The sequence below is a fragment of the Macaca mulatta genome, chromosome 1 (genome assembly GCF_049350105.2).
Source record: "Macaca mulatta isolate MMU2019108-1 chromosome 1, T2T-MMU8v2.0, whole genome shotgun sequence".
Lineage (NCBI taxonomy): Eukaryota > Metazoa > Chordata > Mammalia > Primates > Cercopithecidae > Macaca > Macaca mulatta.
Window position 1 is genome coordinate 239,371,392 of NC_133406.1, and position 24,673 is coordinate 239,396,064.

General features: G+C 65.0%; 3 protein-coding genes across 48 annotated transcripts in view; 2 read left to right on the forward strand and 1 right to left on the reverse strand.

Annotated features, from left to right (window-relative positions):
• The window catches only part of INTS11 (integrator complex subunit 11), a 13,180-nt gene extending 6,988 nt beyond the window's left edge, over positions 1 to 6,192 (forward strand). For 6 of the 9 annotated variants that reach the window (XM_015127848.3, XM_077981084.1, XM_077981083.1 and 3 more), the window contains 13 exons: positions 2,082 to 2,180; positions 2,262 to 2,296; positions 2,691 to 2,829; positions 3,222 to 3,286; positions 3,685 to 3,874; positions 4,061 to 4,144; positions 4,527 to 4,616; positions 4,702 to 4,864; positions 4,949 to 5,056; positions 5,143 to 5,204; positions 5,408 to 5,550; positions 5,625 to 5,754; positions 5,848 to 6,192. In XM_015127848.3, the coding sequence (XP_014983334.2) occupies positions 2,082 to 2,180; positions 2,262 to 2,296; positions 2,691 to 2,829; positions 3,222 to 3,286; positions 3,685 to 3,874; positions 4,061 to 4,144; positions 4,527 to 4,616; positions 4,702 to 4,864; positions 4,949 to 5,056; positions 5,143 to 5,204; positions 5,408 to 5,550; positions 5,625 to 5,754; positions 5,848 to 5,913 (1,374 nt within the window). In that variant the 3' untranslated portion in view covers positions 5,914 to 6,192. Of the gene's footprint in view, positions 1 to 2,081; positions 2,181 to 2,261; positions 2,297 to 2,690; positions 2,830 to 3,221; positions 3,287 to 3,684; positions 3,875 to 4,060; positions 4,145 to 4,526; positions 4,617 to 4,701; positions 4,865 to 4,948; positions 5,057 to 5,142; positions 5,249 to 5,407; positions 5,551 to 5,624; positions 5,755 to 5,847 lie in introns of all 9 variants that reach the window. The other 3 variants (XR_013410098.1, XM_077981075.1, XM_077981082.1) reach the window with 3 other exon arrangements.
• On the reverse strand, positions 1,631 to 9,698 carry PUSL1 (pseudouridine synthase like 1). Of its 13 annotated transcripts, none has more exons than XR_013410212.1 (10): positions 8,882 to 8,972; positions 8,631 to 8,688; positions 8,327 to 8,514; positions 7,997 to 8,146; positions 7,751 to 7,921; positions 6,954 to 7,008; positions 6,767 to 6,871; positions 5,610 to 6,454; positions 3,020 to 5,223; positions 1,631 to 2,926 (listed from the first exon to the last, which is right to left on the reverse strand). XR_013410212.1 is itself a non-coding variant. In XM_015128627.3 (8 exons), exons 1-8 carry the CDS (start codon positions 8,956 to 8,958, stop codon positions 6,405 to 6,407), a joined length of 912 nt encoding a protein of 303 aa, XP_014984113.3. In that variant the 5' UTR covers positions 8,959 to 8,972; the 3' UTR covers positions 6,091 to 6,404. The 13 variants fall into 13 exon arrangements, 2 of the variants coding, with proteins under 2 accessions (XP_014984113.3, XP_028697393.2); XR_013410218.1 differs by having other exon boundaries at positions 3,020 to 5,311; positions 6,201 to 6,454; positions 6,709 to 6,871; XR_013410210.1 differs by lacking the exons at positions 6,767 to 6,871; positions 8,882 to 8,972 and adding an exon at positions 9,444 to 9,698 and having other exon boundaries at positions 8,327 to 8,476.
• On the forward strand, positions 9,677 to 24,383 carry ACAP3 (ArfGAP with coiled-coil, ankyrin repeat and PH domains 3). 26 transcript variants are annotated; one of them, XM_077980541.1, is made up of 25 exons: positions 9,677 to 9,838; positions 10,456 to 12,239; positions 12,811 to 12,904; positions 13,429 to 13,486; positions 14,165 to 14,284; positions 14,472 to 14,525; positions 15,386 to 15,444; positions 16,626 to 16,809; positions 17,116 to 17,160; positions 17,250 to 17,345; positions 17,413 to 17,487; positions 18,983 to 19,095; positions 19,184 to 19,235; positions 19,492 to 19,592; positions 19,673 to 19,784; positions 20,076 to 20,284; positions 20,366 to 20,435; positions 20,537 to 20,631; positions 20,707 to 20,909; positions 21,092 to 21,199; positions 21,824 to 21,922; positions 22,012 to 22,238; positions 22,439 to 22,548; positions 22,709 to 22,819; positions 23,085 to 24,383. In XM_077980541.1, exons 5-25 carry the CDS (start codon positions 14,186 to 14,188, stop codon positions 23,230 to 23,232), a joined length of 2,370 nt encoding a protein of 789 aa, XP_077836667.1. In that variant the 5' UTR covers positions 9,677 to 9,838; positions 10,456 to 12,239; positions 12,811 to 12,904; positions 13,429 to 13,486; positions 14,165 to 14,185; the 3' UTR covers positions 23,233 to 24,383. The 26 variants fall into 26 exon arrangements, 23 of the variants coding, with proteins under 23 accessions (XP_077836667.1, XP_077836590.1, XP_077836630.1 ...); XR_013409953.1 differs by lacking the exon at positions 10,456 to 12,239 and having other exon boundaries at positions 12,811 to 13,017; positions 20,711 to 20,909; XM_077980464.1 differs by lacking the exon at positions 12,811 to 12,904 and having other exon boundaries at positions 10,456 to 10,540.
• Positions 24,384 to 24,673: the final 290 nt, after the last annotated feature.

A 24,673-nucleotide genomic window follows, 5' to 3' on the forward strand; every position in this document is an offset into this window, starting at 1 on the left:
TTTTTTTGAGATGGAGTTTCGCTCTTGTTGCCCAGGCTGCAGTGCAATGTCATGATCTCAGCTCACCACAACCTCTGCCTCCCGGGTTCAAGCGATTCTTCTGCTTCAGCCTCCCGAGTAGCTGGGATTACAGGCATGCACCACCAAGCCTGGCTAATTTTGTATTTTTTTTTTTAGTAGAGATGGGGTTTCTCCATCTCTACTAAAAAAAAAGGTCAAACTCTTGACCTCAGGTGATCCACCCTCCACAGCCTCCCAAAGTGCTGGGATTACAGGCATGAGCCACCACATCTGGCCCATCCATTGAATTCTTAATTTGGGTTTTAATAGTTCCTGGTTTTAGAATTTCCACTTTTTGCCAGGCGCGGTGGCTCACACCTGTAATCCTAGCACTTTGGGAGGCTGAGGAGGGTGGATCACGAGGTCAGGAGATCAAGACTATCCTTGCTAACATGGTGAAACCCCGTCTCTACTAAAAACACAAAAAATTAGCCGGGTGTGGTGGCGGCACCTGTAGTCCCAGCTACTCGGGAGGCTGAGGCAGGAGAGTGGCGGGAACCCGGGAGGCGGAGCTTGCAGTGAGCCGAGATTGCGCCGCTCACTCCAGCCTGGGAGACAGAGCGAGACTCCGTCTCAAAAAAAAAAAAAAAAAAAAGAATTTCCACTTTTCAAAAATAGTTTCTATGCCAAGGATGGTGGCTCACACCTGTAATCCCAGCACTTTAGGAGGCTGAGGCGGGAGGATCCTTTGAACCCAGGAGTTCCAGACCAGCCTGAGCAACACAGTGAGACTGTTTCTCCAAAAGTGCTGTTTTTATTTTTTATTTTATTTTTGAGACAGTCTCACTCTGCCACCCAGACTGGAGTGCAGTGGCGCAATCTCGGCTCACTACAACCTCTGCTTCCTGGGTTCAAGTGATTCTCCTGCCTCAGCCTCCCGAGTAACTGGGATTACAGGTGTGCACCACCACACTTGGTTAATGTTTTTGTATTTTTAGTAGAGACAGGGTTTCACCATGTTGGTCAGGCTTGTCTCAAACTCCTGATCTCGTGATCCACCCGCCTCAGCCTCCCAAAGTGCTGGGATTGCAGGTGTGAGCCACCATGCCCAGCAAGTTTTAAATGAGTGAAATAAATTTTTAAAGAAGTCTAGTTTTTTGCCAACTTTTTTTTTTTTTTTTTGGACGGAGTCTCGCTCTTGTTGCCCGGCTGGAGTGCAGTGGCACAATCTCAGCTCACTGCAATCTCTGCCTCCGGGGTTCAAGTAATTCTCTTGTCTTAGCCTACTGTGTAGCTGGGATTACAGGTACCTGCCACCATGCCCAGCTAATTTTTGTATTTTTAGTAGGGACAGGGTTTCACTATGTTGGCCAAGATGGTCTTGAACTTCTGACTTCAGACGATCCACCCACCTTGGCCTCCCAAAGTGCTGGGATTAAAGGTGTGAGCCACCGTGCCTGGCCCAATATTTTTTTTTTTTTGAGATGGAGTCTCACCCCGTCGCCCAGGCTGGAGTACAGTGGCATGATCTCGGCACACTGCAACCTCGACTTCCCAGGTTCAAGCGATTCTCCTTCCTCAGCCTCCTGAGCAGCTGGAATTACAGGGATGCACCTCCACGCCTAGCTTATTTTTGTATTTTTAGTAGAGATGGGGTTTCACCATGTTGGCCAGGCTGGTCTCGAACTCCTGACCTCAAGGGATCCACCCGCCTTGGCCTCCCAAAGTGTTGGGATTACAGGCCTGAGCTACCTTGCCTGGCAGCCAGCATTCTGAATCTTGTCTTTTCTCTGTGATGTATTCAAAGTCCACACTGGAAACTCCAATTTCAGGTCCCTTCAGTCTTCCATCTGTTGTTTTTTGTTCTTTGTCCACATTGCCTGTCCCTTGTGAACTGGATGCTGTGTATGAGCAACAGGGACTAAAGGCTCAGTGCAGTGCCCTCGCTCCCCGCCCCTGCCTCCCTCGCTCCCTGCCCCTGCCTCCCTTGCTCCCCACCCCTGCCTCCCTCGCTCCCCGCCCCTGCCTCTCTGCCCCTCTGCTGTGACGACACAGCCTGAGCACAGCCCTGTCCTCCACAGGTGGACGATGAACTGGAGATCAAGGCCTACTATGCAGGCCACGTGCTGGGGGCAGCCATGTTCCAGATTAAAGTGGGCTCAGAGTCTGTGGTCTACACGGTCAGTGGAAGGGCTTAAAGCTCGGGAGGGGCTGCCGGGGTGGGACGCACCCTCCTCATGGTGGCCTTGATCGTTCACCAGGGTGATTATAACATGACCCCAGACCGACACTTGGGGTAAGTAGTCCGAGATGTCTTTTGTCCCATGGGCCCCCCTGGCGCTCAGGACCCTGGCGGGTGTCGGCGTGCCAGCCCTCGAGCGGCCAGCCCAGCAGTGTCTCCCATGTCCCGTGTGGCCTGGAGAGCCCCTTCTGGGCCCAGATGCGCGAAGGCACAGGGTCCAGGCGGGGTCCTCTGTCCCTCCTGTCTCTTCCCAAGGTCTGGGCGGGGTCCTCTGTTCCTCTTCTCTCTTCCCAAGTGTGCTGCCCACAGCATTTTACCAGCTGGCTCTTTCCAGCCAGAGTGGCCCAGGAAGGCGGGTGGGCGTAGTACTGGGGCCCAGCTTGTCAGACCCAGCCCTGCAGCTGTGGGGACCGTGCACTGTGACTCACACCCCACCCCCGTGTACTAGAGCTGCCTGGATTGACAAGTGCCGCCCCAACCTGCTCATCACGGAGTCCACGTACGCCACAACCATCCGCGACTCCAAGCGCTGCCGGGAGCGAGACTTCCTGAAGAAAGTCCACGAGACCGTGGAGCGTGGTGGGAAGGTAGCCACAGCAGGGGTGGGGACGCGGGCCCTCGGCTATGCTGGGCGGGTCCTTTTGGCTGCCCTTGGCCTAGGTCAGGGTCTCAGGGTGGGGGGCACTGCATTTTCAAGCAGGGAGGGAGGAAGGTGTGCTCAGCATTGAGGACAAAAACTCAGAGACCCTTCCCAGGGAGCCCCTTTGCCTCTCCTACCTCAGATCCTGAGGAAGCCCTGGCCAGGCCCCACGCAGCTCCCTTCTGTCTCCGGAGAGTGGCTGGGACAGGACTGGGAGCAGATGAGAGAGGCTAAGGTCCCTATGAGGCAGCTCTTGGGCACCTGGCTGTGCCCTCACTGAACGCTGCCTGCTGTGCCAAGGGGCTGTATGGCCAGGCTCCTGCCGTGTGTGTCCCCCAGGTGCTGATCCCCGTGTTCGCGCTGGGCCGCGCCCAGGAGCTCTGCATCCTCCTGGAGACCTTCTGGTAGGTGCCACCAGGACGGCTTTCTCAGGAGCCCCTGGCCCAGCCTGCACAGTTCAGTCGGTGGGCAGCCCTGCCCAGGGTGCTGGTGGCATCTCAGCCCTGCTTGCTGCTGTCCTGGGGGGCTGCTTGTGCGCCGTGTGACCCCAGGAGGCCTGTGACGTCCGGTCAGCGTCACTGTCTGCGGCTCTTGTAGGGGTTCCTGGCCCTCCGCTGAGCCTGGCTGCTTTAGGGCTTAATGGGACATAGGCTGAGGGCACTGGCCTCCTGTGGTTGCGACTGGACTCAGCCCGGCCCATGCATGGGCTGTGCAGATACAGGTGTGGGGGTGACCCGGCCGAGTCCTGCCCTGCAGTGTCCTCCCCTGTGGCCGCTGTGCTGACTGGGCCGGTGGTCCCCAGGGAGCGCATGAACCTGAAGGTGCCCATCTACTTCTCCACGGGGCTGACCGAGAAGGCCAACCACTACTACAAGCTGTTCATCCCCTGGACCAACCAGAAGATCCGCAAGACTTTCGTGCAGAGGAACATGTTCGAGTTCAAGCACATCAAGGCCTTTGACCGGGCTTTCGCTGACAACCCAGGGCCGATGGTGAGACCCGCGGCAGGGCTGGCCAGCACATCCACGTCTGTGGGCCTCCTGTCTCCTGCAGGTCTCTGGGCTGGGCCTGCGGTGGTGGTGGGGGCGTCGCTGCCCTGAACCCCCCCCCGACTGGGCCTGCGGTGGTGGGGGGGGCGTCGCTGCCCTGAACCCCCCCCGACCCTGTGTGTCCTGCAGGTTGTATTTGCTACGCCAGGGATGTTGCACGCCGGGCAGTCCCTGCAGATCTTCCGGAAATGGGCCGGAAATGAAAAGAACATGGTGAGGGCGCGGTGCGGTGTGGGAACCTGGAAGCTGGAGGCTGGCGGGTTGTCCTTCCTCCCGTGCCGTCTGTCTCCGCTCTTGCTGGCCTCGCGCTGGCCGAGGGACGTGGCTGCTGCTGCCAAGGGACGGGGGTGACATCGCCTGGAGCTGCTCGGTCTCCCTGTGACGTAGCCCGTCCACCTCGGGCTGTACAGCCCCAGCCCAGCCCCGGACAGTCTTGTGGCAAAACCTGAGTCCTTTGGCGTCTGCAGCCAGGCTTGGTCGGGCACTGCTGGCAGGTGGAAACAGCTCCCAGGGGTTCAGGTGGGGACATCCCAGGGAAGGCCCTGAGGTGCCAAGGCTGGGGTCCCGTGGCTGTGAGCTCTGTGCCTGCCCCCAGGTCATCATGCCCGGCTACTGCGTGCAGGGCACCGTGGGCCACAAGATCCTCAGCGGGCAGCGGAAGCTGGAGATGGAGGGGCGGCAGGTGGTGAGTCCCGACCCCGTGCTGGGTTGGCAGGGCAGAGGGGCACCTCCTGGTGGTAACCGCTGTCCACACCCCGTGGCCTCCGCAGCTGGAGGTCAAGATGCAGGTGGAGTACATGTCATTCAGCGCACACGCGGACGCCAAGGGCATCATGCAGCTGGTGGGCCAGGCAGAGCCGGAGAGCGTGTTGCTGGTGCATGGCGAGGCCAAGAAGATGGAGTTCCTGAAGCAGAAGATCGAGCAGGAGCTCCGTAGGCAGCCGGGCGGGCGGCGTGGGGCCTGCCTTGGGTCGATGCAGGCAACCTGGGCTGAGGCTTTCTCTTCCCGGGGTCCAGGGGTCAGCTGCTACATGCCGGCCAATGGCGAGACGGTGACGCTGCCCACGAGCCCCAGCATCCCCGTAGGCATCTCATTGGGACTGCTGAAGCGGGAAATGGCGCAGGGTATGTGGGCCGGGCAGGGAAGGGCGCTCGGGGCAGGCAGCTGGGAGTGGCCCTTACGTTGACAGCTGCTGCCGCCTCTTCCACAGGGCTGCTCCCCGAGGCCAAGAAGCCTCGGCTCCTGCACGGCACCCTGATCATGAAGGACAGCGTGAGTGCCGGGACAGCCTCTGGAGGGGGGAGACGAAGGACGGCGTGAGTGCCGGGACAGCCTCTGGAGGGGGGAGACGAAGGACGGCGTGAGTGCCGGGACAGCCTCTGGAGGGGGGAGACGAAGGACGGCGTGAGTGCCAGGACAGCCTCTGGAGGGGGGAGGGCTGCTGCTGTGCTCCCTGACCTGCCCCTGCCCCACAGAACTTCCGGCTGGTATCCTCAGAGCAAGCCCTCAAAGAGCTGGGTCTGGCCGAGCACCAGTTGCGCTTCACCTGCCGCGTGCACCTGCACGACACGCGCAAGGAGCAGGAGATGGCGTTGCGCGTCTACAGCCACCTCAAGAGGTGGGGGCCCGGCCCCGCCCCCCCACCCCTCGGGCCCCGGGGGCCAGGCAGGGTCTCACCGAGCCTCCCCACAGCGTCCTGAAGGACCACTGTGTGCAGCACCTCCCGGACGGCTCTGTGACTGTGGAGTCCATCCTCATCCAGGCCGCCGCCCCTTCTGAGGACCCGGGCACCAAGGTGCTGCTGGTCTCCTGGACCTACCAGGTAAGGGGTGGCCCCCAGCCCACCGCGGTCAGCACAGGTGTCACCACCCCTCCCTGTCCTGCACGGCCCATGGTGCTCTTGCTTCTGCCCTAGGACGAGGAGCTGGGTAGCTTCCTCACATCTCTGCTGAAGAAGGGCCTCCCCCAGGCCCCCAGCTGAGGCTGGCATCTCACCCAGCCACCACCTCTGCCCTCTCCCAGCTGGACAGAGCTGGGCCTGCACTTCAGGACTGTGGGTGCCCTGAGTGAACAGACCCTCAGGTCCCGTCCCTGGGGACAGAGACTGTGTGTCATGTGCCCACCCAGGCAGCTGTTTCCAGCTAAAGAAAAACTGGCCTCCGGGCTGTCTTGCCTTTATTCCTGCTCCTGGGCCCCCAAACGATGGTTAGGGCAGGGAGTCCCGGACAGCAGTTTCCAGTAAAAGCTGAACGAAAGGCTACTTGGTACCTTCTTCTCGGTGTACATGGCTGTGTCCTGCACTGCACCCCATCCCGCCTACGATACAGAGGGGCATCCAAGCTGGTGGGACCTGGGCAGGGAGGCTGCTGTGGAGGCTGGGCAGCAGTGCTGTGGGCCCCAAGTGGCTGACTGCGGTGCTTGACCAGCACAGGGTTGGGCCTGGTGTGGCCTGACTTTGCCGAGTGTCCGGGGTCATTTGTGGCTCCCGAACTGTGGCCCCTGCAGTGTGCAGGAGGCAGCACCTGTGGACAGACCAGACCCTGCGTCAGCCTGGGGCAAGGTCAGCCCACCCTCCCCACCACTGGGACCACTCCCATGGCCAGGGAGTGGGTCAGCCCAGGACGGGCTGGGCTGAAGGACTGTGACCCTGGGGGGGGGGGCTCCTTTACCCCCAGTTGTCTTGCTGCGGTCAGTGGTCCCTGGCCTCCCCACTCCACGCCATGGCCGCAGCAGTCACTGGGCACATAGCAGGAGCTTCCAGGCCCACTCCTCTTACCGAGGCTCCCATATAGCACTGACTTGAGGAATAAGCCGTGGGCCGGGGCCACACGTGCCTGGTGCTTCCCCAGGGGGTCTTGGCTTTCCAGAATCGTCTTCACCTGGGCAGGTGCCAAAGCCCCCAGCCCCACGGCCACCAGCACAGCGGTCATCCTCCGTACCTGTGACCCAGGGCCGAGATTGCACAGAGGCCTGCCCACCCTCAGCCCCAGCCCCCAGGGAGGGCCCCAGAACCGAGCCCACCTGTCTATACAAGAAGGACTGACTCTCAAACTCCAGGCTCCAGAACCGCAGCTTCCTGGAAACACACGTGCCTGTAGGTGTCTGTGGGGCAGTGCCTGCCATCCCCAGCCTACCACGTGGCCTCGGACAGGAGACTGACAGGGCGGGCTGGTTCCCCCGGCTGACTCCCTGCCCCCAGGGAGGCCCATTGGAGAGGCTTAAAACCAGACAAGCAATGCTTGGGCAAGGAGGCAGCAGGACCCTGGAGGCTGGGCAGGTAGCCTGGCTGTGCTGGAGGGGCTTGCCCTGGGCCCTCCCCTAGGGTCCTGGTGCACGGTCTGGGAACATGGCTGGTGCGTGTGCCAGAGACCCCAGCCCTGTCTGTACTTGCTACTCTGATGCAGGAGTCTGGGGCCGGCAGAAGTTCTTCCTCCCTTGAGGGCTCACCCCAGCAGGGGAGGTTTTGTGGTCAGAATCTGCCACCTGGTGGGTGGCCCTCTGGACAGTGATGGGGCAGCAGAAACCACCCCTGCCAGGCTGGGCCAGAACCACTGGCACCAGCGAAACCTTCCCAGTGGCTGCCAGAATTCTGTTAGGCAGGGCAGGGTTTTCAGAGACAGGCAGCCTTCCCTGTCCTCTGCCCCCAGCCGGGGTGGGGGAGGGCACAGCTGCAGGCTGGGGGTGTCCGGGCCACTCCAGCTGTCCAGGTTCTGAGGACAGCTGTCCCGCTTCGCCTGCCTTAAAGCTGGGGGAGGTGCTGGAGCTAAAATCAGTGCGTGACCTGAGGGCAGGGCCACAACCCACAGGCCCTTCCTCACCTGCTCTCCTCGGGGGTGACCAAGGGGCTGGCCTGGCCTGGGGACACAGAGACACGGCGCAGCGTTCGCACAGGGCTTGGCACCGGGCTGCCGGCCGACTGGAACGCGCTGAAGTCATGTGTGCCGAGGAGGTGCTGGGCAGCTTCTTGCATGGCGGCCACATCCAGGCAGCTTCAGGGAACAGGGTAACGTCAGGAGGTGCGGCCTGCCTGCTCCCTCCCGGCTCACTGTCAGGGCCGCACTCACTCTGCCTGGAGAGTCCAGCATAGGTTGCGTTCAAACACCGGCAGCTCAGCAAGCCGGTGACAGCCAGTGACCAGGCGGTACAGGTAGGTCCGGGACGTGGCTGCGTGGCGAGCGTGGAAGTCGCTGGGCACTCGGAAGGCCCGCAGGACCCTGTGGCAGCAGGTCAGGCTCACCGGAGGAACGACCCTGCCGGTCTGCCCAGGTGTCACCTCCTGTCTCCTCCACCCCCGAGCTCTGACCAGACGACGAAGTCTGTGCAGACCTCCAGCCTCCGCCCGCAACAGAATCGGGAAGGCCGAGCCCCAGGGGCTGCTCAGGTCGCCGGCTCACCTGATGGCCGGGTGCCGCAGGTGGGTGTTGAGGGCCTCGGCCAGGACCTCGGGCGGGAAGGGCGGCCGGCCTGAGCGGCGCTGGACGTCCAGATGCGCCGCGTTGCTCAGGGCGTGGACCCCTGCGTCCGTGCGGCTGGAGATGGTGAACCTGACCGGCACCACGGAATTCAGCCGCTGGGCGGCCTCCTGCAAGACCGAGCCGCGGGGCGAGCGGGCGGGTGGGCGAGGCCGGACCCTGGGGACGCGCGGGCGGGGGCTCCCCCTTATCCCTCACCGGGCGTCCCGGGACCGGCCGAGCTCACCTCCAGGTAGTTCTGGACCCCGATGGCGCGCTGAGTGCCCCTGACGGCCGCGACCCCGCTGCGGGCAGAGGCGGGCGGAGGTTATCGGGGGCGCCCTGCCCTGGGGTCTCGGCCGCCCTGTGAGGCCAGAGCCGCTTCCGCCCCCGAACGTTTGCAAACCGCGTCCGGAGACATCCGCTTGCCCGCCCGCGCCCTCCTTCCCGCCTCCGCCCGGGCCACGTGGCGCCCGTCGCTGCGCCTGGGAAACTTACTTAAAGTCGGTGCCCACGTACTGGAAGTACACAAGGTAGCGCGCGCGCACCGAGCCTGCGGCCTGCACCGAACCCATAGCCGAGTCCAGCCGGCGGCGGGGGAGGCGGCCTCCAGCTCCCGGGTTCTGCGCGCGCGCACGCAGCCTGCTCACGCCCCCGCCCCCCCCCCCCCCGGACGCTCTTGCGCCTGCGCAGTCGCCCCGCCCCGCAACGCGCCACGGCGGCCTGGGGCGGGGAGCGGAGGCGGGGTCGGGCTTAGGGAGCGGTTGCAAAGTGCCAGCCCGTCGCCGAGCGCAGGGGCTCTACCTCTACCGCGGCGCCCCGGAAGGCGCGCCCGCAACTACGCGGTGACCCCGCGCTCCCGCGGGCGTGCATTCGTTCACTCGTTCATTCATTCGCCGCCTCCCACACTCCCCGAGGGTGCCCGTTCGCCGCGTTGCGGCCAAGTCCTCCCAGACGTGGTTTTCGCAAACGCCCTGAGTTGCGCAACGGCCGGGATGGCTGGAGCGGGCGGGGCCCGCGCCCTCCCCGCGCCCTCCCCGCGCCCCACGTTTCCACCGACCGTCCCCGAAGTCTGCCGTGGCGGGCCCCGCCTCACTTCCGGACCGGGGTGGTCCCTGGACGCTGCGAGGGGCGTTTGGCGACGCTCCCCGGCGGTGACAGCGGGCGGCGCGCGCGGGCGGTGGACTTTGGCGACTCTCCCCGGCGGTGACAGCGGGCGGCGCGCGCGGGCGGCGGACTTTGGCGACGCTCCCCGGCGGTGACAGGCGGGGCGGGGCGCGGCGCGGCGGCCTCATTCCGGGGCGGGCGGGCGCCGAGGCGGCGCGGGCGGGACGAGCGGTCCGGGCCGGCGCGGCTGCCGCTCGGCGCCGCGGTCCTCGTGCCAGTGAGCGCCGCGGCCGCCGCAGCCATGACCGTGGAGTTCGAGGAGTGCGTCAAGGACTCCCCGCGCTTCAGGTGCGCCGCCCGGGGCCGCCGGGGTGGGCGCGGGCCGGGGGCGTAGCTGCCGCCTTTGTGCCCGACGGCGAGGTGGGGAGGTCAGCGCCGGGCCCGGCCGGGCCGCGGCCGCCGGGGAGGAGCTGGAGGACCAACCTCGGACAAAGCGGCGACCCCGCCCCGCCATGCCCCGGGGGCTGGAACAAAGGACGCCCCTGCCCTGTGCGGCCGCCCCCCGGCGGAGGGCGTGCGCGTGGGCAGCCGTGGGCACCTCGGGACCGTCCGCCCCCGCTTTGTGTCTGCACCTCCACGGGGCTGAGCCCCTCCCGGGCCCTGCGGTCCAGCTTTGGCCAGGGTCGTCTGGGTCTGTGGGGGCGTCGGCCCCTGGTCTCTGCCTCGATCCTGTGTCCAGAGCAGTGCGTGGGGGACAGGCAACTGGAGCCGCGTTTAAGGCCTGGGGCAGGGTGCTTGGGAGCGTGAAGTGGTTTGAATGACCCGCTGGCTTAGAGGGTGGCGGCCGAAAAGAGCGGCGGGGAAGGTCAGGTAGGGGATAGGGGTTGTGTGCACCCCGAGTCTGCGTGTTTTCCGTCATTCCTGGCCTGCAGGCGTGCACACCTGCGTGAACCACATGTTCACAGACGTGTGCACAAGTGTGCATCGGCCTCGCATGGTGGATATTTGGCAAACGACAATGGAGGCAAAGAAACCAGAGTGCGCACCTGCGTGAGGCCCCCTCCTCTTCCAGTGCTTGTGCGGGGCGCACCCTTGTGAAATCTGCCCCTCTGTGCGCCTCCCTCGGGGCACCAGGCCTTGCACAGGACGTGTGGATGAGCTGTGCCACGGGGCTGTGCTTGCTTCTGCATGTAGCCTGCCGATGAGTGCGTGCAAGCATGTGCACACGCCACCTCTCTGTGCCGGTTCACGTACTGTGTTAGCCATATCACCAACAGACAGATCAGCTTGTACACGCATGTTCCCCCATTGGGTACACATGTTGATGTGTGCCTGTGCAGTCCTTGGACACACATGTATGTGTGGTGCCAGTGTGTGCAGGTATGTTCATGCATGAACGTGTTTGCACATGTGTGCTTGGTCGTGTGTGTGTGTGTGTGTGTGCGCGTGCTGGGTCTCTTGGGATCTGCTGGCAAGTCAGCCTGTGTAGGGGGGCACGGGGAGCTTCAGCATCCTTAGAGCTCTCACCAGAAGGCCTCAGGAGACTTGGAGTGGGAGGCTCAGGGCCAGCCAGGAGAGTGGCCCCCCGGCCCTGGGCAGAGGAACTGGGGCCATCCTCTGCTCTCCCATCTTCCGTTGCTGATCTGGGAAAAGGGGTTGAATAACTCAGGCACTCTACAATCCTGCGTTGGGGACCCGGGCTGTGGGGAGGCGTGGGCATGGCCTCCCTGCTGGGGGCTGGGCCCTGGCTGAAGCCCCTACTTTCTCCCTGGCCCCTCCCTCAGAAACCTAATGGACCTCCTCCATGCAGACCGCCCTGTGCTGCCCTTGCCCAGTCGTGGGGGGGTGCTGGAACCCACTCACCTCTGAGCCTTCCCTTGTAACCGGCTCTCACGGGAGCCGGTTACAGGAGCCAGTTATGGGGGCTGTGGGGCTGCAGTAGGTGCCGTAGGGCGGCCGCCCGGCCTTTTGCTGCAGGGGCTGCCCTGGGAAAGTGCCTAACCCCCGTGGGGCATGGACTGGAGTGGAGAGGTGAGAATGGCCTGGCCCAGTTGGTTTCAGGGTTATGCTGTGATTTAACTGGGGTTTGAGGGACTCCCAGAGGCTGTCCTGGGGGCGGGCCCTCAGGGTGTGACTTGAGTTTCCTGGCCTACCGCCAGGCTGAGGGCCAGGCAAGGTGGGCGAGAAGATGTGGTCTGTAATGTGGAACCTGGTCGCCCCAACCCTGGAAAGGGGGACCCTGCCTGCACCTTCCTGGTCTGGGAGGGCCTAGTGGCAGCCTGGGTGCGGTGGGCAGGGGGCCAGGGGAGCCTGTGGAGGGAACCGCCTGGCCTCTGTTCGGCGGGCGCTGAGTCACGGCTTTGGTTGGGGGGCAGCCACACCCTCCTCCCCATCCTCCGAGCTGCTGAGGAAAATCTGGGCTGAGCGCAGCAGAAGAGGCCTAGGTCCACTGGGGCGGAGGAGGGTAGAGCTGAGGGGCTCCCAGCAGCACAAACTGCAGCTCTCGGGGCCTCTGCCAGTGCCCACCCTGTCCCCATGAGCACGTCCGTGAGCTGCGGGGTGCAGCCACCCCCCCTTGCTGGCTCTCCAGGGACACGGGTGCCCCAAGCCCAAGGGCGGCAGCTCTGGGTGCAGCTGTCTCTGCATCCGGCTCTGCCCAGGGGTGGCTGCAACTTCTGGGGTGTGGTTCTCTCTGCTGCCTTCTCCTGGGCGGATGGTTCCTTCTGTGTTCTGGGATCCTCCAGCTGAGGTAGAGATCAGGGTCCAGGGACTGTGGGCTGGGTGCGTGGACACCACAGTGAGGTTCCCTCCATTGCCCCTGCTTCGGGATTCAGAGTCCTCTTAGCCTCTTGGGAACAGGTGAGGGCTGCTCAGAGAGGACCTGGTGTCCTGCTGTGGTGACTGGGACCATTCAAGGTCCTTCCCCGGGGGGCACCTGCGGCCCCAGCTCCTAATTGAGGACACGCCCCTGGAAACCACAGGCCCCTCCCCTGAGGCCCGGGACACGCGTCAGGCTAGCAAGGGATGAGGGACCGTAGGCCCCGATGGCCTCTGCTGCCAGACCCCTGCCCTAGACCTGTCCCTGGAGTCCTGGCCCCAGCCCAGGCCCTGTGGTGCCCAATCCCCAGGAGGCCAGATGGCCCGGCCGGCCAGTGAGCCGATTGTGTGGCGTGCGGGGCTGCCGGGATCCTGGCCCTGTTTCCCTTTTCCTGCTCCCGGAGGGGGTGGTCACGTGCCCGACCCATCTGCCTCCCGTCTTCCGGGGATTCTCCCGCCGAGGCTGCTCTGGTGATGTCATGCCTTAACTCTTCTCTCCCCAGGCAGCCCTACTCGCAGGCTGTCCTGGTGGGAGTGGGCTCTGAGGAGGACAGCCCACCCGTCTTCCCAGCGGACCGTGCCGCTTGCGGCTGTGAGGTTGGGGGAGCCAGGGGCGTCTCTCTCCAGCTGGTCTGGGTCCTGGTGCTGCCCCCCCGCTGTCCCACAGTGCACGGGTGCCAGACCTGGGTGGGCTGCAGTAGTGCAGAGGGGTGAGGAGCAGGCGCCGCAGGGTTGAGGGGGCTCCAGAGGGGTCCAGGGCCGACTCTGAAATCCTAGAGGAGCGGCCGGTGAGGCTGGCCGAGCCCTTGGTGGGCACCGTCCCTGAGGGACTCCCGGCAGCCGCTGTCCTGGGAGAGGCTGGTCCAACCTTCTTCCTTGAGGGCATAGCATCGGGAGTCACAGCCGATTCTGCCTCTCCCTGCCTGGGAGGGGGGTGGCGAGGGGAAGTGCGCTGAACCTGGTCCCAGTCCTGTCCGTGTAGCAGGCAGGCATCTGTCTCCCAGCCCGTTTTCTGAAAGGGCCTTCCCGGGGTGGAGCCCCTCAGGGAGGTGCAAGGGGAGGCGAAGCCCCGAGGGGGCCGAGGCTGCAGGTGACCCTAGCCAGCCCCGTTCTTGCTTTAGGGCAACCATTGACGAGGTGGAGACGGACGTGGTGGAGATTGAGGCCAAACTGGACAAGGTGAAGGGCGGGCCTGGAGCGCCCGGTGCCCGGCCAGGCTTGGGGATGGCTGCATGGCCGAACTCGCCCTCTGGGCCTTACTAAGCCACTTACACCCCCATATGCAGAGCTCCCATGTGGTGCTCCAGGTCCCGGTCCCTGTGTCTTAGCACGTGTGTTCCAGGGTGCACATGTCACACGCACACATGTGGCCGGCCCTGAGTCTCGTCCCATCTGGGAGGGGCCGGGCTGTGGTGAGTCCCCAACTCATGGTGGCCGCCTGTCCCCTCTGCTGGGCTGGTGACATGGGGACAGCTGCTGTGTAGGCCGAGCCTTGGTGTGGCTGGGGCTGGGGCGGAGAAAGGGGAGGGGGCAACAGGCCGTGGAGCTGGGAGCCGCAGCAGGGAGTCGAGTCCACAAGCCCCACATGGGCTGGTCCTGCTGGCCCTGGGTCCCCTGCCTGGCTCCTGGACCCTCCCAGCCGAGCGAGGCCATGGCGGCCCCACCCTCCCCTCCCAGACCGGCCTCCAAGCCCCAGGCAGGCCCAGGCACAAGGAACCTGCACCGGGGCCCTGAGTCCTGGTTGCCAACACCCTCAGTGGAACCTACCCTGGAAGCTCTTCCTGCCTCAGAGGCTGTGCGTGGTAGCGAGTGCAGGCACCAGTGCCCGCCGTGCTCACCACGCCTGCCGGCCCGCAGCTGGTGAAGCTGTGCAGTGGCATGGTGGAAGCTGGTAAGGCCTACGTCAGCACCAGCAGGCTGTTCGTGAGCGGCGTCCGTGACCTGTCCCAGCAATGCCAGGGCGACACCGTCATCTCGGTGAGGGGAGAACTGACCTCTGACCTCAAGGTGGGGTAGGGGGAGAGGCCGAGGGAGGCAGCCCCTCAAGGGCATCCAGGCCAGGAGCAGGCCGGTGTCTCTACCGCCCAGGGGGCTCAGAGGGCGTGACTGGGTGACCTGGGCCTGGATTTGCCGTCTCAGCACGGCTCCCCATCTGCCCCTCTAGGAATGTTTGCAGAGGTTCGCTGACAGCCTGCAGGAGGTGGTGAACTACCACATGGTGAGCCTGGCCTCCCTGCCACCCGCGGGCCGCGCGCAGCCTGGAACCGAGCTCTGCTGGTCACCGGAAGACCAGCATGGGCCGGGCGGGCACGTTTCTGCTCCTCCCGTCTGGTGGGGGGGCATCCCACGTCTTCAAGTCAGTGTGGGTTGGGGGACAGCCCTGGGGGCTCTGCCGTGTCCCAGGGAAGGGCTACACCAGACCCTGGGGGAGGGGTGGTTTATCCAGGGCTCTCATTCCAGGCTGGCCTGGCTGCCATTTGGGTCTGGGTGGCCCCAGGGGCCCTGGCACTGACGTGGATGGACACACAGGACAGGCACCCATGAGATGTGGGGCCGCAGCCTGGGAACCTGAGCCACAGACTGAACAGGGGAGGTTCCGACGTAGACCAGGCAGGACGGCTCAGGCGTCCCTTTGCTCCTGGTTATGCCCGGTCCTTCTGCACCTGATTCAGAGCCCAGGCTCCGGCTCCCCAGGCCCAGCTCTAGGGTGCTCCCAGCTCTGACCGAGTGCTCCCTGCTGCAGGGATGGGCACCCCAGGGTGGCCACCCAGGGCCAGGAGGCATTGGGGCTCAGGCTGTGTCCTTGGTGCCCGCCTGATGAAGGGACCATCCGAGGCAGCCTTGGCCTCTGTCAAGGGCCGGGTGGGACAGAGGGGCAGGGGTCACAGCCGCCACCTGTGGGTGCCAACTCAGGCCTGGGGGCTGCTCCCCTGACCCCCTTGAGGCCAGCCCTGCAGGGTGGGACCCGCCCCTGTGTCTGGGCCTGGGGGCAGTGCCCTCTGCTGGTGAAGATGGGGCCTTCCGTCTGGGGCTTTTTTGGGACAGACCCCAAGGGTCTCTGCCCCCTTCTGCCCCCAGATCCTGTTTGACCAGGCCCAGAGGTCCGTGCGGCAGCAGCTCCACAACTTTGTCAAAGAGTGAGTGGCCCCCAGGCCCAGGTCCCCCAGGGCTGGGGGAAGAACACGGAGGCCACGCTCCCGCTCTTGGAGGGGAAGAGGGTCTGGGGCAGAGCAGGGGCACCTTGGCCCCAGGCCTCCAGGCCGTGAGCGACTCCACAAGGCAGAAGGCTCAGAGGCAGACAGCCGAGTGGAGCTCAGTGGGGTTCCACACCCTGCATGTGTTGGGGGCGTGTCCAGCCCCCCGCCAGTGGAGAGGTGCAGGCCACATTGGGCTTGCGTGTCTGGAGTCTGGGGCATGGTGGGGGTCTGGGCAGATCCTGATAGTGAGGTGGGGAGGCCTGGAGCAGATGGGAGGAGGCAGCAGGGGTGTGGGGGGCCTGGGATAGGCCAGTGAGGAAGGAGGCTGTGCCCAGGAGCAGAGAAAGGGCCTGGAGTGGAGGAGGGTGAGGTCCTGGAGTGGAGGAGAGTGGGGGCCTGGAGTGGAGGAGGGTGAGGACTGGGCACGGTGGCTCACACCTGTAATCTCAGTATTTGGGAGACTGAGTCCAGAGGATGCCAGGAGTTTGAGACCAGGCTGGGCAACATAATGAGGCCTCCATCTCTACAAAAAAAAAAAAAAAAAGAAAAAATATATATTAGGTGGGCATGGTGGCACGTGCCTGTGGTCCCAGCTACTCAGGAGGATGAGGTGGGAGGATCAGTTAAGTTCAGGAGGCGGAGGCAGCAGTGAGCCATGATTGTGCCACTGCACTCCAGCCTCCAGCCTGGGCAACAGAGAGAGACCCTGTCTCAAACAAACAAACAAAACCAGGCCAGGCGCAGTGGCTCATGCCTGTAATCCCAGCACTTTGGGAGGCCGGGGCGGGCGGATCACCTGAGGTCGGGAGTTTGAGACCAGCCTGACCAACCTGGAGAAACCCCTTCTCTACTAAAAATACAAAATTAATCAGGCATGGTGGCACACGCCTATAATCCCAGACGCTAGGGAAACTGAGGCAGGAGAATTGCTTGAACCCGGGAGGCAGAGGTTGCAGTGAGCCAAGATAGCACCATTGCACTCCAGCCTGGGTGACAAGAGCGAAACTCCATCTCCAAAAACAAAAAACACAAACAATGATGTGGGAGACTCCAGGATCCAGCAGGTGCCCTCCCTGACCTCTGGGTGCCCTCCCTGACCCTACCTGGCACTTGGCCTCCAGGGATGTGCGGAAGTTCAAGGAGACAAAGAAGCAGTTTGACAAGGTGCGGGAGGACCTGGAGCTGTCCCTGGTGAGGAACGCCCAGGCCCCAAGGCACCGGCCCCACGAGGTGGAGGAAGCCACCGGGGCCCTCACCCTCACCAGGAAGTGCTTCCGCCACCTGGCACTGGACTACGTGCTCCAGGTCAGCCCCGGAAATGGGGTGGGGGACGGGGACCAGCTGTAGCGAATGGAGGTCTCAAAGGCCTTGTACAGAACTGGAGAGATTTTGAGCAGAAGTGTCAATTCCTGCTTCACCCATGGGTGGGACCTCCAGACATGGGGAAGGACTCCAGGACCATGGGAGGATGAGGCTGGCCCAGTGCTGGGAGCTGAAGACGACCTGGGGGTCTCAGGGAACCACAAGCAGCTCAGGTGGACTCTATGGCAGGTGCAGGGCTTGGGGCTGCCTCAGCCTCCAGGGCTCACCTGTGGGCTCCCCCTCTGGCAGATCAATGTCCTGCAGGCCAAGAAGAAGTTTGAGATCCTGGACTCTGTGAGTGCGTGGGGGCTGCCCATGAGCACAGGCTGCATGGCGGGGGCTGGACCGGGTGTGCTTGGGCCTCACCTGTGCTGCCCCCGCAGATGCTGTCCTTCATGCATGCCCAGTCCAGCTTCTTCCAGCAGGGCTACAGCCTCCTGCACCAGCTCGACCCCTACATGAAAAAGCTGGCGGCCGAGGTGAGCCTTTGGGAGGGGTGGGGCCAAGGCAGGCCTCCGTGGCCTTCCCTAATGCCAACCCCAACAGCTGGACCAGCTGGTGATCGACTCTGCGGTGGAAAAGCGTGAGATGGAGCGAAAGCATGCAGCCATCCAGCAGCGGGTGAGGCCACGCAGCCGGCTCCCTCCTCACCCCACGCCCGGCACACCCTCCCCGCCCCTTCCTCCCTGCCTGTCCCCCACCTGCCCTGCCCAGGCGCCCTGCGTCCTCACCCCACGCCCGGCACACCCTCCCCGCCCCTTCCTCCCTGCCTGTCCCCCACCTGCCCTGCCCACACCTTCTCTAGGGGTCCGAGGCTGCTGCCCTTTGATGCGTGCAGTGGAGGGGCACGTGTGGGTGGGGCCGCTGCTGGGATCTCCTTCCTCTGCGGCCGTGGTCACCTCTGCGGCCTCAGTCACTGGCTCCCTGCGGGGCCTCTGCTTGCCTGTGGGACAGCAGCCCCGGCCACCACCCAGAGCAGATGTTGGCTGCAGGCAGGAGTGGCTATTTTGGGATAGGGGAGAGCCCCCAGGAGTTGGGGATGGGTCCGCCAGTCACCAGGAGTTGGGGGCAGCTGTCACTCACTGGCTCTCTCCCCCGCATCCCTCCTGCTCCGGCCCTTCAGACGCTGCTGCAGGTGAGTGAGCACTGCCCCGGGGGGGGGCTGTGGGTCGGGGGAGACCAGATGGGGTGGTGCCTTTCCCTCCCCTACCCCGAGGGCACTTCAGCACCAAGGACACCTCCCACCGGTCTCAGGGCTCCTGCTGCTGCTGCAGCTGTGAGAAAGGCTGGCTCCGGCCAGACCCCCACATCCCCCGTGGGAGTGGCGGCAGCTGTCCCTTCCCGCCCCACGTGGCCTAGGGAGCAGGTGGCCGCGCCTCCCCTCTGCTGCCCTGGCCTGCCAGACGGCAGGACACACAGGGCCTTCAGTGGCTCCCAGGCCTCCTGAATGGGGCTCTGTCCGCTCAGCTGGCCACATGAATGGAGCACTCAGGATGCAGAGGGTGGGGGGGCAGCTTCCTTCCTGATCGCAGCCTGCTTGTCCCTGCAGGGCTGGGGTGGGGCTGGCACTCTCGGGCCCCCAGCTGTGAACGTGAAGGGTCTGCCCCACGAGTTTCAGGGCTGGGGGCCTTGCTGCAGTCAAGAAGTGGCTATGGGCCGGGCGCGGTGGCTCACGCCTGTAATCCCAGCACTTTGGGAGGCTGAGCGGGCGGATCACGAGGTCAGGAGATCGAGAACATCCTGGCTAACACGGTGAAACCCCGTCTCTACTAAAAAATACAAAAAAATTAGCCGGGCGTGGTGGTGGCGCCTGTGGTCCCAGCTTCTAGGGAGGCTGAGGCAGGAGAATGGCGTGAACCCGGGAGGTGGCGGAGCTTGCAGTGAGCAGAGATTGCGCCACTGCACTCTAGCCTGGGCGACAGAGCGAGACTCTGTCTCAGAAAAAAAAAAAAAGAAGTGGCTGTGGTGAACAGAGGGTCTCCCGTATGAGCGTGTGGCCCGTGGGCCATGTGGCAGCCTCAAACAAGGACCTCACCCAGCCAGTGCTCTGGGAAAGCACAGAGGGTAGCAGGGCTCCCTGGGGCGGGCACTCAGGGGGCGGGTTCCATCCCTCCAGGACTTCTCCTACGATGAGTCGAAAGTGGAGTTTGATGTGGATGCACCCAGTGGGGTGGTGATGGAGGGTTACCTCTTCAAGAGGGCCAGCAACGCTTTCAAGACGTGGAACCGGTGAGGGCCCTTCCTCAGGCGGGGGCAGGGGTCACAGCGGCCCTGGGATGGGCACCGTCTGACTCCCCACATCCCCCCACCCGCCTAGGCGCTGGTTCTCCATTCAGAACAGCCAGCTAGTCTACCAGAAGAAGCTCAAGGTGTGCCCTGGGCCTGGGACTGGGGCCCTGATGGCTGGATGCCCCACCTGGGCCACAGGGCAGACTGGTCAGTTGGGGTTGGCATGGGGCTGGGGCACTAGTGGACACCGGAGCCTGAACGGTCAGGGAGCAGAGAGCTGGACACGGGGCTTGGGACTCGGGCAGTCAGCCTCTGGGTCTCTAAGGTGAAGCAGGAAGTGGGTGGTCGGGGCTGGGTGGCGGCTGAGGGCAGGGGCCACAGCAGTGCCGCCCACAGGACGCCCTCACCGTGGTGGTGGATGACCTCCGCCTGTGCTCTGTGAAGCCATGTGAGGACATCGAGCGGAGGTTCTGCTTCGAGGTGGTGTCACCCACCAAGTGAGGAGGTCCAGCCCAGGGTGAGGCGGGGGGCGTAGCTGCCCACCGGAGCTGACGCCCACCCCCTCCGCCACCCACAGGAGCTGCATGCTGCAGGCCGACTCCGAGAAGCTGCGGCAGGCCTGGGTCCAGGCTGTGCAGGCCAGCATCGCCTCCGCCTACCGCGAGAGCCCTGACAGCTGCTATAGCGAGGTGTGGCCCTTGGTGCCCCTGCCTGACGCCTGTGCACACACCTGTTTGTGGCTCCTGCAAGCTGGGTGTTTGCTGTGGGTGCACTGGCACACTGGCCTGTGCGGTGTGGGTGTGCATGTGTGTGCAGGTGGCATCTGCCCACATGAGGGTGTGCACGCATACATGCTTGTGCAGGCGTGTGCTCGAGGGGCCCTGGCCTGCACCTGCACTTCCGGCTGGGGAGGAGGGGACCTGCTGGGGAAACCACGCTAGAGCCCCTGCGGGACTGAGCAGCCCCACCCCATCCCCCAGAGGCTGGACCGCACAGCATCCCCGTCCACGAGCAGCATCGACTCTGCCACCGACCCTCGGGAGCGTGGCGTGAAGGGCGAGAGTGTGCTGCAGCGTGTGCAGAGCGTGGCCGGCAACAGCCAGTGCGGCGATTGTGGCCAGTCGGACCCCCGCTGGGCCAGCATCAACCTGGGCGTGCTGCTCTGCATCGAGTGCTCTGGCATCCATAGGTGGGCCCCTGAGGGGATTGGGGTTGGGCCGGAGCTAGGGGCCTTGCCTCACCCAGACTCACCCCTGCCTCTGCCCTCCAGGAGCCTGGGTGTCCACTGCTCCAAAGTCCGGTCCCTGACGCTGGACTCGTGGGAGCCAGAGCTGCTAAAGGTGTGTGTGGGACTCCTGCAGGCCATGGGACCCCCTTTGTGGGGGCGGGAGCCGGGGTCTGCAGGTTTGCACTGATGCCTGCTCGCCCTGTCTCCCACCAGCTGATGTGTGAGCTTGGAAACAGAGCCGTGAATCAGATCTATGAGGCCCAGTGTGAGGGTCCAGGCAGCAGGAAACCCACAGCCAGCAGCCCCCGGTGAGGTGGGGTACAGTCTGGATCAGCCAGGGAGCCCCAGCCTGTGGCACAGCCTCATGTTCACCCCTGATCCAGGCAGGACAAGGAGGCCTGGATCAAGGACAAATATGTGGAAAAGAAATTTCTGCGGAAGGCACCCATGGCACCAGCCCTGGAGGCCCCAAGACGCTGGAGGGCACAGAAGTGCCCACGGCCCCACAGCTCTCCCCGCGTCCCCACTGCCCGCCGCAAGGTCCGGCTTGAGCCTGTCCTGCCGTGTGTGGCTGCTCTGTCCTCAGGTGGGAGGCCATGCCCCGGCAGGGCTGAGAGGGGCTTGCCTGGGTCGGGGATGGACTCCGTTAAGGGGTTGGGGGCAGGGGCTCTGGGGGCACCTCAGGCTCCGCAGACTCCCACTGTGACCTGGGGTTCTCTGCCCCACCCCGGGCATGTTCCCTGCTCTGAACACGCACTGCCCCTGCAGTGGGCACCCTGGATCGTAAGTTCCGCCGAGACTCCCTCTTCTGCCCCGACGAGCTGGACTCACTCTTTTCCTACTTCGACGCAGGGGCCGCGGGGGCTGGCCCTCGCAGTAAGTGTGGGATGGGCCCAGCCAGGTGGCAGGGCAGGGCCAAGGAGGCTGGCCTGGAGGGTGCCCAAGTGTGGATGGCCCTTGCAGGGGAATAGAGCAGCATCTGGAGGGGCGGGGGCCTCCTGGCCACAGAGCTGGAGGCCGAGGCCCTGACTGTGGGGGTGAGCTGTGCAAATGTGTGTGTGGGCTGTGTGCACCCCGGTGTGTGTGTGGAGTGAATGGCCCGGGGTGCTGGGGCAGCAGAAGGCACTGCCAGCTGGCCTTCAGCCTGGGACCCTTCTGAGGCCATGCTGCCCATCCGTTGGGTGGAGACTTTTCAGCCTGGGCCAGCCACAGACAGGGATGGGGGCCCACTGCAGGGGTGCAGGTGAGCCTGAGGGCGGGGGGACGGACTTCCCCGCGGGCCTGGGCTTTAGGGGACTACCCCTGGCACCTTTGAGCTGTTACTTGGTTTTCTCTCCTTTGATCCTAGCCTGCGGCTGGCTCCCCCCGGCCCTGGGTGGGAGCTGCTCCTGTCCCTAGGGGTTGCCCCTGGAGGGTGGGTGGGGTTCCAGCTTTGCCCCAGGGCTCTGCATGGAGTTGGGGCCTCCCACCTTCAGGACTCCCTTCCCTGCGGACCTGCAGGTCTGAGTAGCGACAGTGGCCTTGGGGGCAGCTCGGATGGCAGCTCGGACGTCCTGGCTTTCGGCTCAGGCTCTGTGGTGGACAGCGTCACTGAGGAGGGTGGGTGGCACCTTGCGCTCGGCCGACGCCCCTGCCCAGCCCCCGGGCAGCCCCGGGGGTCGCCTTTCCTGACCGCCCCCTCCCCACAGAGGGTGCGGAGTCCGAGGAGTCCAGCGGTGAGGCAGACGGGGACGCTGAGGCCGAGGCCTGGGGCCTGGCAGATGTGCGTGAGCTGCACCCGGGGCTCCTGGCGCACCGCGCGGCGCGTGCCCGCGACCTTCCTGCGCTGGCGGCGGCGCTGGCCCACGGGGCCGAGGTCAACTGGGCGGACGCGGAGGATGAGGGCAAGACGCCGCTGGTGCAGGCCGTGCTAGGGGTGAGCGAGGCACGGGGGCTGCGCGCAGGACACAGGCGCACACTTGAGGTTGCATCTTCTGTGGCCCCCACACAGAGGCCGCCTGTCCGCGGTGGGGACAAGTTCGGTCCCGGCTGGGGACGCCCAAGGCCGGGGTCAGGGTGCAGAGGCGCTGCGAGGGGCCGGTACCGCGACTCCGTCTTAGTCGCCCGGCTCCCCAGGGCTCCTTGATCGTCTGTGAGTTCCTGCTGCAAAACGGAGCGGACGTGAACCAAAGAGACAGCCGGGGCCGGGCGCCCCTGCACCACGCCACGCTGCTGGGCCGCACCGGGTGAGGCGCGCAACCCGCGCCCCGCCCCGCGCCCCGACCACGCCCACCCGCCCCGATCACGCCCCAGCCTGGCCACCTCCTGCCCGGCCACGCCCCGCGACCACACTCGCCCCGCCCTCCCTGCTCAAGCTCTGACGCGCCCTCCGCCCTCGTCTCTCAGCCAGGTTTGCCTGTTCCTGAAGCGGGGCGCGGACCAGCACGCCCTGGACCAAGAGCAGCGGGACCCGTTGGCCATCGCAGTGCAGGCGGCCAACGCTGACATCGTGACGCTGTGAGCGCGGCCGGGTCCTCGGGGCTGGGCGGGGCCTGCGGGCCGGGCGGGGCCTCCAGGGCAGGGGCGGGGCCTGCGGGCGGGGTGGGGCCTCCAGGGCAGGGGCGGGGCCTCCAGGGCAGGGGCGAGGCCTCCGGGCGGGGCGGGGCCTCCAGGGCAGGGGCGGGGCCTCCAGGGCGGGGTGGGGCCTCCAGGGCAGGGGCGAGGCCTCCGGGTGGGGCGGGGCCTCCAGGGCAGGGGCGTTACATGCAGCATCTCCCCGCAGGCTCCGTCTGGCGCGCATGGCGGAAGAGATGCGCGAGGCCGAGGCTGCCCCGGGTCCCCCGGGTGCCCTGGCGGGCAGCAGCCCCACGGAGCTCCAGTTCCGCAGGTGCATCCAGGAGTTTATCAGCCTCCACCTGGAGGAGAGCTAGGGCCGGGCAGGCCGGGCAGCTGCTACCCCGCCCGGCCCGACGCCCCGCATGCCCCGAAATCCCCGGCGCCCCACCCGGCCGCGGCCCTGCCTGTGACCCGGGTCGATGCGTGGCAGCCCCAGTGCCGGGGCGCCCCGGCCCCGCTCTCCCAGGAGGAGAGCGAGGGCCCCACACTAAGTCTCTTGAAGCCTCACATTTCCCTGGGGGGTGCTGCGTCATCGGGTGCCCCTCACCCCACCCGGGGAACCTCTATCTTCAGGTCACCCCTTTTAAGGGTCCTGGGTTGCTCATGTCATAAGCCACTCTCAAGGCCCGTGTCACTCTGTCCTCAGGGCCCGTGTCACTTCGTGCCCCACTTCTGCCCAGAACATTGACCTAGCTGGGTCCCTCCTGCACACCCCAGACTCCCTCCCAGGGCAGAAAGGGTGGCCTATCCAGGGAACCAACGAGTACCTCACTTAGTGACCCCAGCATCCAGGCTGGTGTCGCGGGTGCTGGGCGGGAGGGGCTCCGGCCTGGGTCCTCAGCCCTGGCTGGACGCGGGCGTCCCAAGGCCACATGGCTGGCCATGAAGGTCCCCGTGCCAGACAGCCCCAGCCTTGTCCCAGCCTCCTCTGGAGGCACCTTCTCCCGGTACTCGGCCCAGAGCCTGTGCATAAAGCCACTTTGCCACTTTGCAGCCCGCATCTCACGTTCTTTGTAGCAGACTGAGGGGGTTTGCTACAGGCCTCGTCTGACTTTGTCTTGCGTCTTTTCTCTGTGGACTCTTGAGGACGCCTGAGCCCCAGCCCTGCCCCTGGCCAGCTTCACCCTTGGGTCCAGGGGTCTCTCAGTTCATGTTGCAGGGCCTGCCAATGCCTTCACGCACCCCTTCCCCGAAGGCGCCCTGCAGAGAGGCGGGGCCTCCCCAGCTCGGCCCCAGGTCAGGCTAAGGCCAGTCACTATGCAATGCTGCCCCCGGGAGGCTCCATGAGGGCACAGTGGGCGCTGGACCCGGCCCCTCAACACTCTTGCCTGCTGCCTGTGACCCTGAAGAACAGAACTGATTCTTGCTCCTCTCCCTGTGTGAGCTTGGCCCCACGACCTGCCCCAGGCCCCTGCTGCCGGGCCTTACCCCCACCCCTCGCTTTGAATAAACCGCTTGCGCCCACTGCCTGCTCCTGGGCTCCTGTGCCTCGCTCTGCTCTGTCTCCGGGGAGTGTCTGCGTCCCCTGCCCTCCCCAGAGGGCATTCCTGAGCCAGGTAGCACTTGAGTCAGACTCCAACAGGCTGCACGAGGCCTGATGGGGCCTGAGGCTTCTTTGACAAAATCTGGCTCCTGATGCCCCTGGCCCCCATTGTCTCACCCCTCTACCCTTCTCTGTCCTAGACTGAGTCCCCTGGTGGGAAGAGGGGTGTTGGGGTCAGGGCCAGGGGTCATTGGACGCGAACCGGCAAGGCT